The 15,093-nt window shown below is 49.7% G+C and overlaps 3 protein-coding genes across 3 annotated transcripts in view; 1 reads left to right on the plus strand and 2 right to left on the minus strand.

Moving 5' to 3' along the window:
* Positions 1-1,826: 1,826 nt before the first annotated feature.
* Positions 1,827-2,699, minus strand: LOC139275568 (proteoglycan 4-like). Its single transcript, XM_070892739.1, has one exon. It carries the CDS (start codon positions 2,697-2,699, stop codon positions 1,827-1,829), a length of 873 nt encoding a protein of 290 aa, XP_070748840.1.
* Positions 2,700-2,849: 150 nt separating this feature from the next.
* LOC139275569 (uncharacterized) lies at positions 2,850-3,890 on the minus strand. Its single transcript, XM_070892740.1, has one exon. The coding sequence runs from the start codon at positions 3,888-3,890 to the stop codon at positions 2,850-2,852; it is 1,041 nt and encodes a 346-aa protein (XP_070748841.1).
* A 3,019-nt stretch (positions 3,891-6,909) lies between these two features.
* LOC139276244 (gamma-taxilin-like) overlaps positions 6,910-15,093 on the plus strand; it is a 42,678-nt gene continuing 34,494 nt past the window's right edge. Inside the window, exon 1 of the mRNA XM_070893950.1 lies at positions 6,910-7,219. Within this exon, the coding sequence (XP_070750051.1) occupies positions 6,922-7,219 (298 nt within the window). The 5' untranslated portion in view covers positions 6,910-6,921. The remainder of the gene's footprint in view (positions 7,220-15,093) is intronic.

The following is a 15,093-nucleotide window of genomic DNA, read 5'->3' on the forward strand; positions in this document are numbered from 1 at the left end:
CCTGTAAGTCGGTGGAGAATACCGAGGATTTTTTTAGGCGCCATTTTAGGCGCGAAAAACGGGCGCCCAGCTCGGAGGGGCGCCCGTTTTTTTTTCTTGTGGAAACTTGGGCCCATTGAGCTGCCAAACCTGTCCATCTTTCAGCCATGTCTCTGTAATGGCTATAATGTCTTACACTCCAGTATCGACCTGTGTTCTTAGCTTATCTGCCTTATTCGCTATACTCCTTGCGTTAAAGTATATACCATTTAGCACAGGAAGACCTCCTTGATTACTACTTACTAACCCTTGTTTCCTCTGTCTTACAGAGTCACTTTCTAAATTCTTGCTATTCAATTTCAGCTTTACTTCCTTCCTTATTGAATTTGTTCTCTAGTTCCCATCCCCCTGCCAAGCTAGTTTAAACTCTTCCCCAACAGCACTAACACAACTCCCCGTGAGGATATTGCTCCCGGCGCTGTTACGGTGCAACCTGCTCACTTTGTATAGGTCCCATCTCCCCCAGAAGCAGTCCCAATGCCAAGAATTTAAAGCCCTCCCTCCTACGCTAACTCGCCAGCCACGCGTTCATCCTCTCTATCCTTCTATTCTTATACTCATTAGCACGTGCCACCAGTAGTAACCTGGAGATTGCTACCTTTTGAGGTCCTACACTTTTAATTTTTCTCCTAGCTCCCTAAATTGCAGGACCTCATCCCTCTTTTTACCTGTCATTGGTCTCGATATGGACCGCGACCTCTAGCTGTTTACCCTCTCCCCCCAGGATGCCCTGCATCCGCTCAGTGACATTCTTGACCCTGTCAACAGGGAGGCACGTCTACGGCCCGCAGAAACGCCTGTCTGTTTCCCTAACTATTGAATCCCCTACCACTACAGCTCTCTTATTCTTTGTCCCTCCCCCCTGTGCAGCTGAGCCACCCGTGGTGCCTTGGAATTGGCTCTGGCTACACTCCCCAGAGGCACCATTGCCCTCACCGATGCTCAGAAGAGAATATTGGTTGGAAAGCGAGCTGGACTCACTGGGGACTCCTGCAATACCTGCCTAGCTTTCTGACTCCGTTTGTGGTCACCTACTTCCTTCTACCCGCACGCTTTTTAGCTGCGGGGTGACCACCCCATGAAATGTGCTATCACATAACTCTCAGCCTCGCGGATGCACCGTATTGACTCCAGCTGCTGCTCAAGCTCCGAAACGCGGAGCTTGAGTAGTTGAAGCTAGAATCACCTCCTGCACACATGGTTGTTGAGGCCATGTGAAGCATCCAGGACTTCCCACATGCTACAGGATGTGCAGTCCACAGGACTGAGCTCCCCTGCCATCCCTCTGATTAGACTTATCGAATTAAAATCTAATTTAAAAAGAGAGAGAGATACTTACCAATCAAACCGCCAACCACTTACCTGCCCAGATGAGGGCTGTGAGCTCCTCACCAGAAGTGAACTCCTCACCTACCTCCAGCCCTCCTACTCCTCTTGACTCCTGGCCGCCCGAACTCACTGAGGTCGTGCTCGCCGGGGTCGGGTCGGGTCGGGTCGTGCTCGTCGGGGTCGGGTCGGGTCGTGTCCGCTCGGGCTCGCCGGGGTCGGGTCGGGGTCGTGTCCGCTCGGGGTCGGGTCGGGGTCGTGTCCGCTTGGGCTCGCCGGGGTCGGGTCGGGTCGTGTCCGCTCGGGCTCGCCGGGGTCGGGTCGGGGTCGTGTCCGCTCGGGGTCGGGTCGGGGTCGTGTCCGCTTGGGCTCGCCGGGGTCGGGTCGGGTCGTGTCCGCTCGGGCTCGCCGGGGTCGGGTCGGGTCGGGGTCGTGTCCGCTCGGGCTCGCCGGGATCGGGGTCATGTCCGCTCGGGCTCGCCGGGGTCGAGGTCGTGTCCGCTCGGGCTCGCCGGGGTCGGGTCGGGTCGTGTCCGCTCGGGCTCGCCGGGGTCGTGTCCGCTCGGGCTCGTGTCCGCTTGGGCTCGCCGGGGTCGTGTCCGCTTGGGCTCGCCGGGGTCGGGTCGGGGTCGTGTCCGCTCGGGCTCGTGTCCGCTTGGGCTCGCCGGGGTCGTGTCCGCTTGGGCTCGCCGGGGTCGGGTCGGCTCGGGCTCGCCCGGGTCGGGGTCGTGTCCGCTCGGGCTCGCCGGGGTCGGGTCGGCTCGGGCTCGCCGGGGTCGTGTCCGCTCGGGCTCGCCGGGGTCGTGTCCGCTCGGGCTCGCCGGGGTCGGGGTCGTGTCCGCTCGGGCTCGCCAGGGTCGAGGTCGTGTCGGCTCGGGCTCGCCGGGGTCAGGGTCGGCTCGGGGTCGTGTCCGCTCGGGCTCGCCGGGGTCGTGTCCGCTCGGGCTCGCCGGGGCCGTGTCCGCTCGGGCTCGCCAGGGTCGGGTCGTGTCCGCTCGGGCTCGCCGGGGTCGGGGTCGTGTCCGCTCGGGCTCGCCGGGGTTGGGTCCGCTCGGGCTCGCCGGGGTCTGGGTCGTGTCCGCTCGGGCTCGCCGGGGTCGTGTCCGCTCGGGCTCGCCGGGGTCGGGGTCGTGTCCGCTCGGGCTCGCCGGGTCGGGGTCGTGTCCGCTCGGGCTCGCCGGGGTCGGGTCGGGTCGTGTCCGCTCGGGCTCGCCGGGGTCGGGTCGGGGTCGTGTCCGCTCGGGCTCGTGTCCGCTTGGGCTCGCCGGGGTCGTGTCCGCTTGGGCTCGCCGGGGTCGGGTCGGGGTCGTGTCCGCTCGGGCTCGTGTCCGCATGGGCTCGCCGGGGTCGTGTCCGCTTGGGCTCGCCGGGGTCGGGTCGGCTCGGGCTCGCCGGGGTCGTGTCCGCTCGGGCTCGCCGGGGTCGGGGTCGTGTCCGCTCGGGCTCGCCAGGGTCGAGGTCGTGTCGGCTCGGGCTCCCCGGGGTCAGGGTCGGCTCGGGGTCGTGTCCGCTCGGGCTCGCCGGGGTCGTGTCCGCTCGGGCTCGCCGGGGCCGTGTCCGCTCGGGCTCGCCAGGGTCGGGGTCGTGTCCGCTCGGGCTCGCCGGGGTCGTGTCCGCTCGGGGTCGTGTCCGCTCGGGCTCGCCGGGGTCGTGTCCGCTCGGGCTCGCCGGGGTCGGGGTCGTGTCCGCTCGGGCTCGCCGGGGTCAGGGTCGGCTCGGGATCGTCGGGGTCGTGTCCGCTCGGGCTCGCCGGGGTCAGGGTCGGGTCGGCTCGGGCACGCCGGGGTCGGGTCGGGGTCGTGTCCGCTCGGGCTCGCGGGGGCTGGGGTCGGGTCCGCTCGGGCTCGCGGGGGCTGGGGTCGGGTCCGCTCGGGCTCGCCGGGGCTGGGGTCGGATCGGCTCGGGCTCGCGGGGGCTGGGTTCGTGTCCGCTCGGGCTCGCCGGGGTCGGATCGGCTCGGGCTCGCCGGGGCTGGGGTCGGGTCCGCTCGGGCTCGCGGGGGCTGGGGTCGGGTCCGCTCGGGCTCGCCGGGGCTGGGGTCGGATCGGCTCGGGCTCGCGGGGGCTGGGTTCGTGTCCGCTCGGGCTCGCCGGGGTCGGATCGGCTCGGGCTCGCCGGGGCTGGGGTCGGGTCCGCTCGGGCTCGCCGGGGCTGGGTTCGGGTCCACTCGGGCTCGCCGGGGCTGGGGTCAGCACGGGTTCGTCGGGGTCGGGTCGGATTGGTTCGTGCTCGCCGGGGTCGGGTCGGATTGGCTCGGGCTCGCCGGGGTCGGATCGGCTCGGGCTCGCCGGGGCTGGGGTCAGCACGGGTTCGTCGGGGTCGGGTCGGATTGGTTCGTGCTCGCCGGGGTCGGGTCGGATTGGCTCGGGCTCGCCGGGGTCGGGGTCGGATCGGCTCGGGCTCGCCGGGGCTGGGGTCAGCACGGGTTCGCCGGGGTCGGGTCGGATTGGTTCGGGCTCGCCGGGGTCGGGTCGGATTGGCTCGGGGTCGCTTGGACTCGCCGAGGTCGGGGCTGCTCGGCTCATGAATTTTAGTGTAGTCCGACCGGTAAGAAACTAAATTGTCAAAAAGAACAAAGGGATCTGGAAATTCAGAAGCTTAAACCACTAAAATTACTAACACAAGTTGAAAATAGAGTTAAGATTAACAATGATCCCTCGTGCCGTGTCTGAGAGCACCTCATGCACTAAAATATGGAACATTCACCAGGGAGATCTCCCCTGCTTTTGCACCGGGGCAAGCGAATTGAGCTTTTGATCCCGTCCGGGATTTTTAAACATTCACAGATATTAGAAGATTGTCGCCAACTGCTAGGGCTGTGTACACTTGGGTGTTTATTTTAGGCAAAAGCCACCTTTAGGTCAAGTTTTGCAAACGGGCCATGCAGTCTCTGATGTGCGAATTCTTATTTGGAAAGCGGTGCCAGAAGCTTGAGAGGTATTTGAGCTGACATTTCAGTCCCATACGCGCTGAGAGGTGTGCCATATTTCGGCCGAAATGATGCACCGAGGCTCCATTTGGCCATCCCAGTGGTTCTGCTGGAGATTAAAACTTGCAAGGCCCTATTTGAGGAAGAGCAGGGAGTTCTCCATGTCCTGGTAAACATTCTAAAGCAGGATGGGAGGAGTAAAGCTTGACACCCAAACAGTGGCACTACTGACCTAAGTGTCAGTGTTTATTATCTGCTGGCTTTGATACTAGGATCAGCTTCTGTGAGGTTCACCATCCGGTCGGGTTCCCAAGAAGCATTATAAAAACAATTGCAAGTATTTTTAAGTAGCTTTCTGAGAATTCAAAGTGTGACATTCTTCTTGAAATCAAGATGATTTTGATGACACTAGCCTGGGAGCCTTTTATTTTTGTTCCTCCATTGTTCTCCTGGCGGGGACTTGTCCTGAGGTGCAGTTTAACAAACGGTCTAAAATATCTTGCCAATGTGGCCAATGTATCTAAACATTCCGGGGTTAACGGCTATTCGACTGTGGAAGGACAGTTGAGACAGATTCTACCATCGGCACAAAATGTGCTGGAAATTTCCTGGAACTTTTGTGTCGCTCCCTTGTTGAAAAGTTCGTTTTCCTAGCTCCTTTCCAATCAATGGCGAACGCCTCAGTCACTTGTACGGTTAAAATATGGGCTTTCTAATTTAAACAGCTATTGCTATTTCAAATCCATAATTTTCATTCCACTGAGAGCTTAACCTTTATATGTAACACTTCCCGGAATCAACTGAATGAGTTAAATACTTTTCGTTTTTAAAAAAAAAAAGTATCCGTACTCTGTTTATTAAAGACCCTTTTTAAATAGAATATATTTTGTTTTTATTTAAGCAATATAAAAACATAAAATACTTAAAATATGGTCGAGCTGCTGAAGGTGCAGTTGTATTTGATCCCGAGACAATGCACCAACAAACAAGCCTTGGCCCTGAAGACCCATTCATGCATTCTTAATTAATTAATTCAGTTGTATTTTAATTAGATGATTGGTGGGGTAAACAATTATCATTGGATTTAATGGGGATATCCGTTTTGTGTGTTCAAAGGCTTGTGAATCTTTAGAATTCTCTACCCTAGAGAGCTGTGGATGCTCAGTTGTTGAGTATATTCAAGACCGAGATCGATAGATGTTTGGATTTTAAGGGAATCTAGGGATTTAGAGATCGTGCGGAAGGTTGGAGTTAGGGTTGATGATCAGCCATGATCTCATTGAATGGCAGAGCAGGCTCGAGGGGCCGAATGGCCTACTCCTCCTATTTCTTATGTTCTTATGATGCTAATGATGGGCAACCATAGGAATGGAAACACATTTTCTCGTTTAAGAATCACAAAATACATGAACTGAGGCAGCAAACCAGGACTAAATGGCGGGAGATTGTTTTGAGCACGAGAAAGAAAGAGAGGGAAAGAAAAAAGCAGATCTTGCCTGAGCTTCAACCTTTTATACAGCTGCTAAATATATGTCTGAAACCAAAGTAAAACTATACTTTCACTCTAAATATAAAGGCACAAGCAGCTCACATTTGTCTGTGTGGTTTTGCCAGCTTAGATTCTTACAATATTTATTCCTGTATACTATTCATTTGCTGCTGGATATAAATTTTTGAAAAAAACATTTGCTTGAAATTCCTGCAGAAATCAATAAGCAAGATTAATTTTTAACTGGGGACGGGGGAGTGCGTTTATTGATAACTTTGTAATGTTTTATGTTTTGTTGCACAAAATAATTGATATGGACCTTTGGGTGAAGGGAAGTCTAGAACTAATGAGGCTCCTGTCATTTTTAAATCAGGAAAGGATACCCAGCTAACGTTTCACGAGCCTTTGCTGCTTGACTTTTCTTTGCTCAAACAGAAGTCACGATCATGTGTATTAAAAGTTCTCCAATAGCCCTGCTATTCAATCTGTTAACCCTAATTCTGATTTGCTGCCCTGCTCGGTGCGTCATATTCTAATCCATTCCCCAATAAATTCTGAGAGCACAATAGTCTAACTTGCAGCATTCCACCACCAATATCATCGTCGCAGCAAATTCATATTTACACAAGCACACTTTCCAGCAAAGGTCCCTGGATAGCAGTTCCGGAGCTGGAGGCTTACCTGATTACATATTTTTATTCTGTTCTCTCAAACCTCCCTTTCAAGCGCAGATATACTGATATTAACATGGTACACCAAATGCCATTCTTATTTGAGATCATCTCGTGTGACGTTGATTATTGAGGACAGAAACTAGAACTATCCCGGTCAGTATAGCTTTGCATTTACCAGAAGTGCTGGAGATGATAATACGTAAAGCTTTCTGTCATTTTTTTTCCCCCCTTCCTTTCTGTTCTTTACAGTTCCTTTTCTTGCTGTTCCTTTGGCTCCTTTCAGATTTTTTGAAATGTACTATGTGATTTTTTTTGGTCAAATGACCAGTGTATTAAAAACGAGGCTCACTCGATCCACTGTGTTGTAAAAATTAAATATAGTGCATCAAAAACACCTCCTCCCCAGCTTCATAAATCATGTCTTGTTTTAAAAAAATTTTTGCTTTCAGTTTGGAAGCGAAACCATGGAAACCCAGGAGGTTTGTGGACTGGATGTGGCTTCCAGAGGTCTGTTGGTGAGTGGTTCCTGCGCTGACTCCGTGCCTGCCCTTCAGCCAATGGACGGCACTGCTGAAATAATTGAGAATGCGTGCAACCTGCATCAGGCTTGTTACACTGGAGAGAGCAGGCTACTGTCCGCTGAGCCCACGTGTGTCACGTTGGAAACGAGAGGAGAGATACCTGGCAGCGAGGATATGCGAATGGACCCTGCCGGGGGCGAGCACCATCTGGTTCTGGATAAAAACAAAGAAAAGGCCCTAGGTGAGTATTCCCAAACAATATTTTTTTTAAGCAATGTTGCAGATGTTATTGGAGGTGCTAGCTAGAAGGAGCAAGGCAAGTGAATTAAATTAAGATACTAATTGGGTTAAGAACTGTAAAACATACCGAATTAAGACAGCGGAGAAGGATTTAATCGAATAAGGAAAGATGGGGTGAACAGAGCAGTGACAATAGTAACTTGCATTTATATTGTGTCTTCCACATAGAGGAACTCCCTAAGGTGCTTCCATAAATAGATGGAAGGAAAATTGACGCCAAACCAGATAGGGAGAGAGATCTTGGTGGAGGAAGAGACTGAAAGCTTGGTCAGAGACATTGGTTTAGAAGTTTTTAAAAAGTGGAAAGAAGGACAAAGAGGTTAAAGGACGTCGTTCCAGAGAGTCGAATGGAGGCAACTGGAAGGTTTGCTATTAATATTGGGGTGAATGGGGATAAGGGCGGGGATGCACAGAAGGCATGGCACAGAATGCAATGGAACATTTGGGAAAGGGTACAGGGTGGGAAGAGATTGCAGAGATAGGGTGGGATGGAATGATTTCGTGATGAGGACAAAGATTTTGAAATAAATGCGCCATGGCACAGTGAGCCAGCAGGGATGCGAGATACGGGGCGATGGTTCTACGGGACAGGATATGTGTGGCAGTTTTGGTGAAAGTTGAGAGTTAATGGAGGTTAGCGATGAGTACATAGCGAACAAGGGTAGAAAGAGAGTTAATAACTCCTGGAGTACTGCGTACACTTTTGGCCTCCTTATTTAAGGAGGGATACACTTGCATTGGAGGCAGTTCGGAGATGGTTCACGAGATTGATTCCTGAGATGAAGGGGTTGACTTAAGAACATAAGAAATAGGAGCAGGAGTGTAGGCCATTTGACCCCTCTAGCCTGCCTTGCCATTTAATAAGATCATGGCTGATCTGATCATGGACTCAGCTCCACTTTCCTGCCTGCTCCCTATAACCCTTTATTCCCTTGTCGTTCAAAAATCTGTCTCTCTCCGCCTTAAATATGTTAAGTGACCCAACTTCCACAGCTCTCTGGGACAGAGAATTCCACATATTTACGACCTTCAGAGAAGAAAATCTTCCTCATCTCAGTTTTAAATGGGAGGCCCCTTATTTTGAGACTATGCCCCCTCGTTTTAGTTTCCTCGATGAGTGGAAATATCCTCTGCATCCAGCTCGTCGAGCCCCCTCATTATCTTATGTTTCGATAAGATCACCTCTCATTCTTCTGAACTCCAATGAGTATAGGTCCAACCTATTCAATCTATCTTCATAAGTCAACCCCTTCATCTCAGGAATCAACGTAGTAAACCTTCGCTGCACTGCCTCCAATGCAAGTATATCCTTCCATAAACATGGAGACCAAAACTGTACGCAGTACTCCAGGTGTGGCCTCACCAATATCCTGTACAGTTGTAGCGGGACATCTGTGCTTTTATACACTATCCCCCTTGCAATAAAGGCCAACATTCCATTTACCTTCCTGATTACTTGCTGTATCTGCATACAAACTTTTTGTGTTTCATGTACAAGGACCCCCAGATCCCTCTGTACTGCAGCACTTTGCAATTGTTCTCCATTTTAAAAAAATAATTTGCTTTTCTATTTTTTTCTGCCAAAGTGGATAATCTCACATTTTCCCACATTTTACTCCATCTACCAAATTTTTGCCCATTCACTTAGCCTGTCTATATCCCTTTGCAGATTTTTTGTGTCCTCTTCACAGTTTGCTTTCCCACCCATTTTTGCATCAACAAACTTGGCTACATTACACTCGGTCCCTTCATCCAAGTCATTAATATAGGTTGTAAATAGTTGAGGCCCCAGCACCGATCCCTGTGCCACCCCACTAGTTACTGTTTGCCAACCGGAATATGACCCGTTTATCCCGACTCTCTGTTTTCTGTTAGTTAGCCAATCCTCTATCCATGCTAATATATTACCCCCAGCCCCATGGACTTTTATCTTGTGCAGTAACCTTTTTATGTGGTACCTCATCGAATGCCTTCTGGAAATCCAAATACACCATATCCACTGGTTCCCCCTTATCCACCCTGCTCGTTACATCTTCAAAGAACTCCAGCAAATTTGTCAAATACGATTTCCCTTTCATAAAACCATGCTGACTCTGTTTGATTGAATTATGCTTTTCCAAATGTCCTGCTACTGCTTCCTTAATAATGGACTCCAGCATTTTCCCAACAACAGAGGTTAGGCTAACCAGTCTATAGTTTCCTGCTTTCTGTCTGCCTCCTTTTTTTAAATAGGGGAGTTACATTTGTGGTTTTCCAATCCGCTGGAACTTCCCCAGAATCCAGGGAATTTTGGTAGATTACAACCAATGCATCCATTATCTCTGCAGCCATTTCTTTTAGGATCCTAGGATGCAAGCCATCGGGTCGAGGGAACTTGTCCGCCTTTAGTCCCATTATTTTACCAAGTAGTACTTCTTTAGTGATTGTATTACGTTCCTCCCTCCCTATATAGCCCCTTGATTATCCACTATTGGGATGTTTTTAAGTGTCTTCTACCGTGAAGACCGATACAAAGTATTTGTTCAAAGTCTCTGCCATTTTCCTGCTCCCCATTATTAATTCCCCAGTCTCTTCCTCTAGGGGACTAACATTTACTTTAGCCACTCTTCTTTCCTTTTTATGTACCTGTAGAAACTCTTACTATTTGTTTTTATATTTCGTGCTCGTTTACTTAATCTATTTTTTTTAGTCATTCTCTGCTGGCTTTTAAAAGTTTCCCAATCCTCTGGCCTCCCACTAGTCTTGGCCACATTGTATGCCCTTTCAATTTGATACCATCCCTTGTTTCATTAGTTAGCCATGGATGGTTATCCCTTCTCTTAGTCTTTCCTTCTCATTGGGATATATTTTTGTTGCGAGTTATGAAATATCTCCATAAATGTCTGCTACTGCTCATCAACTGTCCCACACTTTAATCTATTTTCCCAGTACATTTTAGCCAACTCTGCCCTCATATCTTTGTAGTCTCCTTTATTTAAGCTTAGGACACTATTTTGAGATCCAACTTTCTCACCCTCCAACTGAATTTGAAATTCAACCATGTTATGGTCATTCATTCCTAGAGGATCCTTTACTAGGAGATTGTTTATTAATCCTGTTTCATTACACAGTACCAGATCTAAGATAGCCTGCTCCCTGGTTGGTTCCGCAACGTACTGTTCAAGGAACCCATCCCGGAGACACACTATGAACCCTTCTTCAAGGCTACCCTGGCCAATTTGCTTTGTCCAATCAATATGAAGGTTACAATCACCCATGATTATAGCCGTTCCTTTTTTACAAGCTTAAGAGGAAAGGTTGAGCAGGTTGGGCCTATACTCATTGGAGTTTAAAAGAATGAGAGGGGATCTTACTGAAACATTTAAGATTCTGACGGGGCTTGACAGGGTGGATGCAAAGAGGATGTTTCCCCTCCTGGGGGAATCTAGAACTAGGGGGCATAGTTTCAGAATAAGGGGTCACCCATTTAAGACAGAAATGAGGAGAAATTTCTTCTCTCAGGGTCATGAATCTTTGGCACTCTCTGCTCTGTGGAGGCTGGGTCATTGAATATATTTAAGGTGGCGATAGACAGATTTTTCAATGATGAGGGAGTCAAGGGTTATGGAGAGCGGGCGGGGAAGTGGAGTTCAGGCCGAGATCAGATAAGCCGTGATCTTATTGAATGGCGGAGCAAGCTCGAGGGCTAAATGACCTACTCCTGCTCCTATTTCTTATGTAAGTCAGAAACTAGATGTTATGGTACCAAGCATAGATGATCAAGTGGACACTGATACAAGAGTTAAGTGGTCTTGCCGCAGAGGGAAATCATGAAATAAATACATTAATCGAGTGAGTGGAGGAAATGGATCCCTTAAATTCTCGGAATAAAATGGGAAACCTGGGGGTCCTGCTTTGTGAAGAAGGCTATTATGCCGTCAGCATCAAGGAGACCTGGTTCAACCGTGACACGAGTCGGGTAAACAGACAGGTATACAAATTACTTTGTAGAGATAGGAAAGACAAACTGAAGAGTTGTAGGTGCCGAAATTGCCCCTTTTTTGCACCCAGTAAGATTAATGGGGTGCGGTGGCACCTCGGGCAATATTGTCCCAGAGATCTTGGGGCCAATTTGCCGTGGGCCAATGTCGGGGGAGACCGTGTGCGCCCCAGGCCGCCATTTTATTTTGTCGGCCGAACAACGGCGGCCCTTGCCTTGACCGGGCCACCATCATGCAGCCCGCCACTCCCTTTTGGGTGGCGGGCCACTGGCCCAGTCGAGCACATCCCTGATGGCCTGGTGGTGGCCACCAAAGGGCCTGCAGAGTGAGCAGCGGCCTTTCCCTTTAAAGGGGAGGAGCGTTGTAGCGCTAACGCGCCACGAGGTGCTTCGTGTAGCGCTGACGCTACAGGAGCGCCCCTCCAGTGAGGCGGAGCGTTTGAGACTGTGCTGCACCTCATTTGAGGGGCACAAAGCCCAATTGCATGTTGGGTGCAGGACTTCTGGCCTGGGCAGTTAAAGTCCCGGACTGGAAGGTTACTGCCCACAAACAGGACATGGGGCAATTTCAGCCACATAGCGTTTTATGTGAAAGGGAGCTTCTTTACAACAGAGATGGAGCTATCTGGTCCAGTGTGGATCAGGTACAAAACCAGTGGATTGGGATGAGCGACATGGGGAGAAGTAAACAAACTCTCGGAGTCGAACCACCATGACAAGAGGTGGAATCGAATCAGGAACTTTGTAGTTAAATAGGGTCGGCGTGTACAGAAACAGGTGCAGTTGTTTTGGGTGTCTTCAATTTAATAAAAAATGAGGTTGAGATAGCAGAGACAGAAAGGTGAAGCATTTTTACAAATGTAGTCACAGCAAGTAGCCCCCTTTCCCCACCACCCCACCCTCAGCATGGAACTTGCATTTCTGTGTGGTTGTAAAAGATGGGCATGCTATAGTGCTAGATAAGGCAATCACTGATAGGCTAAGGAAGAGAAAATACCAGGCCCGACTGAATTTCATACATCAGTGATTCTATGTTTTTAAAAAAGGTTAGAGACATCAATCACACCCTTGCCAGTATCTTGAGGGAATCGTGAGCAATGGGAGTAATGCCCGAGGATTAGAAAACAGATAATATAACATCAATCTTTTAAAAAGGGCACAGGGATGACCCAGGAAAATTTGGCCAGTGAGCCTAACATCTATTCTGTGTAAAGTCTTTAAAAGGTGTGCTGAAAAAGAAAGACAATGCACCTAGGGTTGGTACGGGGAAGTCAGCATGGATTTATGAGAAGAGAAGTCTTGCCTATCGAATTTACTAGCGCTCTTGTAGCAATAACAGATCTTGTGGGGTATTTCGATTTCAGTAAGGCTATTTCAGAATAAGGGTCGCCCATTTAAAATGAAAATGAGGAGGAATTTCTTCTCTGAGGGTCGTGAATCTTTGGAATTTTCTACCCCAGAGAGCTGTGGAGGCTGGGTCATTGAATAAATTTAAGTCGGAGATACAGATTTTTGAATGATAATGGAGTGAAGGGTTATGGGGAGTGAGCAGGGAAGTGGAGCTGAGTCCATGATCAGATCAGCCATGATCTTATTGAATGGCGGATCAAGCTCGAGAGGCCAGATGGCGTACTCCTGCTCCTATTTCTCATGTTCTTCTGTTTTCATAGCATGCGTGCAATTGTTCAGCCTAATGGTAGACGTCATGGCAAGCTTCTGAAGTGGATTGAAAATTGGCTAAACCGGGGCAATGGGGAAAGTACAGGGGATGTGGGACTAATTGGATAGCTCCTTCAAAGAGCCGACACGGGCACAACGGGCCGAATAGTCGCCTTCTGTGCTCTATGATTCTGTGACCAGAGAAACATCAACATAGCAAGGGATAAGTGGCAGGGGGCCACTGGGATCAGTGCAGAGGGTTGCGACTGTCCGCAGTGCACAGAGTTGGAGCTGAGAACAAAAACAAGCTGTCTTAAATTTTTTCCCTCCTCCCTCCGAGATCAGCCAATTCAGCTGAGGTACCTTCCTGGTCACTGCCCAGCTACACATTTTTGTCCAATATAAAACATTGCTCTTAAAATTGCATTGACATAAACAGTTTTATTTTTCACAAAAAGCACTTCTACATATTTCTCAGTTGACAAATCAGGGACTGAGGCTAGACAGCTGGAACCCTAACAAGGGGATCTAAACGCCAGCAGTGATTGGAGAGGAGGAGGGCTTTGCTTCTTTTTACATCACCTGAACCTCTGCTCTCCTCTCCTACTATTTATCAGCCCAAGCTGAGATTAAGGAACTGTGGGCACAAAGCTGTGGGACAGAACCTATAGTGGCAGGGTGCGTTAGTACATTAGCCAAATGTGTGCCAACGGTCCTTCAGCCTTTGATCACACCTCATGTAGGTATGAATTGTCCTTCAGCTCCATGTGTGCATTGACTGGTAATTAGTTACGATCTTTACAGGCCATCCTTTCTAGTTCGGTTTGCAGCATCTCTAACGGGATTGTGTCAGAAATGAGTGGGATTTTCAGATTCAGATGTTGCCATATGCCAGTGAAGACTTGATGCTCCATTCACATGCTTGGCTTAGTGGGGAGCTGTAGCTGAACTTACACCTTATCAAAGTGGGCGAGAATAAAGCACAAGTTGTCTGGAGTATAATTTTGAAGGTGCAGCTTTGGAGATTTACTTTGCCTCATTTAAAGTCTGTCTCTCCTTTACTTGAATATCCTTGGGCTATATATCAGTTACTGTTGAGAGGACAGTTAACCTGCTTGGCCTCTGCCAATTGCGCTCTGAAGCCAACTGCTAGGAGGGGTACAGAAGTTGTTCAGTGTCAGTCTTCCACTTTTACCCTTTTCCTGGAGCAGGTGCCGAATAGTACCTCCTTGCAGCATTGACTGGTAATTGACTGCAGTTGCAGACCACTGGCTTAAGCCTGCACCTCAACTCTGTGGTGCCGATCCCCCCTCGATCCTTTAAAGCAAATGTTGTCATTTGGAAAATTGAAGCCTCATATACCGCTCTTGCCAAAATCTCCAGATCCTTGTCCTGACTCCACAACATTGCTCAACTGCTTGCTTAGGCTGAACTAAATTGTAAGTTTTTTAATATTTAATGCTGAGGATATGGGTGTCACTGGTAAAACTTCCAAGGCGCTTCACAGGTGTGTTACAAAAAAAAAATTGCCACCAAGCCACATAAAGAGATATTGGGGCAGATGAGAGGTAGGTTTTGAGGAGCGTCTTAGAGGGTAGAGAGGTTTAGGGAGGGAATGCCAGAGCTTAGGGCATTGGCAGCAGAAGGCATGGCGACCAATGATGGAGCGATTCAAATCAGAGGTGCTCAAGGCCAGAATTGGAGGAGCACAGATATCTGAGTGGTTGTAGGGCTGGAGAAAATTATAAAAATAGGGAAGAGCAAGACCATGAGAGGGATTTGAAAACCAGGATGAGAATTTTAAAATCATGGGTGAAGGGGATGTGGTGTGACACGGGCAGCAGAGGTTCGGATGACCAAGTTTACGGCGGGTAGAAGGTGGGAGGCTGGCCAGGAATGTGTTGGCAGTCAAGTCTAGAGGCTGCGACATAGTGCTGGAGGAACTTGTGGAAGGGCCATGAGGGGGATTTGTAAACTGGGGACAAGGATTTTGGATTCAGTGCATTGGAGGACAGCAACATTGGTGGAGGTTGAAGATAGGGGAGATATAGAGCATGACAGGATATGGGCGGCAGAATTTTGAACAAATTGGACTTTGTGTAGGGCAGAGCTCAGCATACAGACAAGGGCAATGTTCTAAAGTAGAATCTATGGGCTAAAATTTGGCCCTCTGTTTA

This window comes from Pristiophorus japonicus, chromosome 11 (genome assembly GCF_044704955.1).
Source record: "Pristiophorus japonicus isolate sPriJap1 chromosome 11, sPriJap1.hap1, whole genome shotgun sequence".
Lineage (NCBI taxonomy): Eukaryota > Metazoa > Chordata > Chondrichthyes > Pristiophoridae > Pristiophorus > Pristiophorus japonicus.

Bases quoted from the DNA above. Each gene is read 5' to 3' on its own strand.
- LOC139275568 (XM_070892739.1), bottom strand. From the start codon at position 2,699: ATGCGGACACGAGCCCGAGCGGACACGACCCCGACCCGACCCCGGCGA.
- LOC139275569 (XM_070892740.1), bottom strand. From the start codon at position 3,890: ATGAGCCGAGCAGCCCCGACCTCGGCGAGTCCAAGCGACCCCGAGCCA.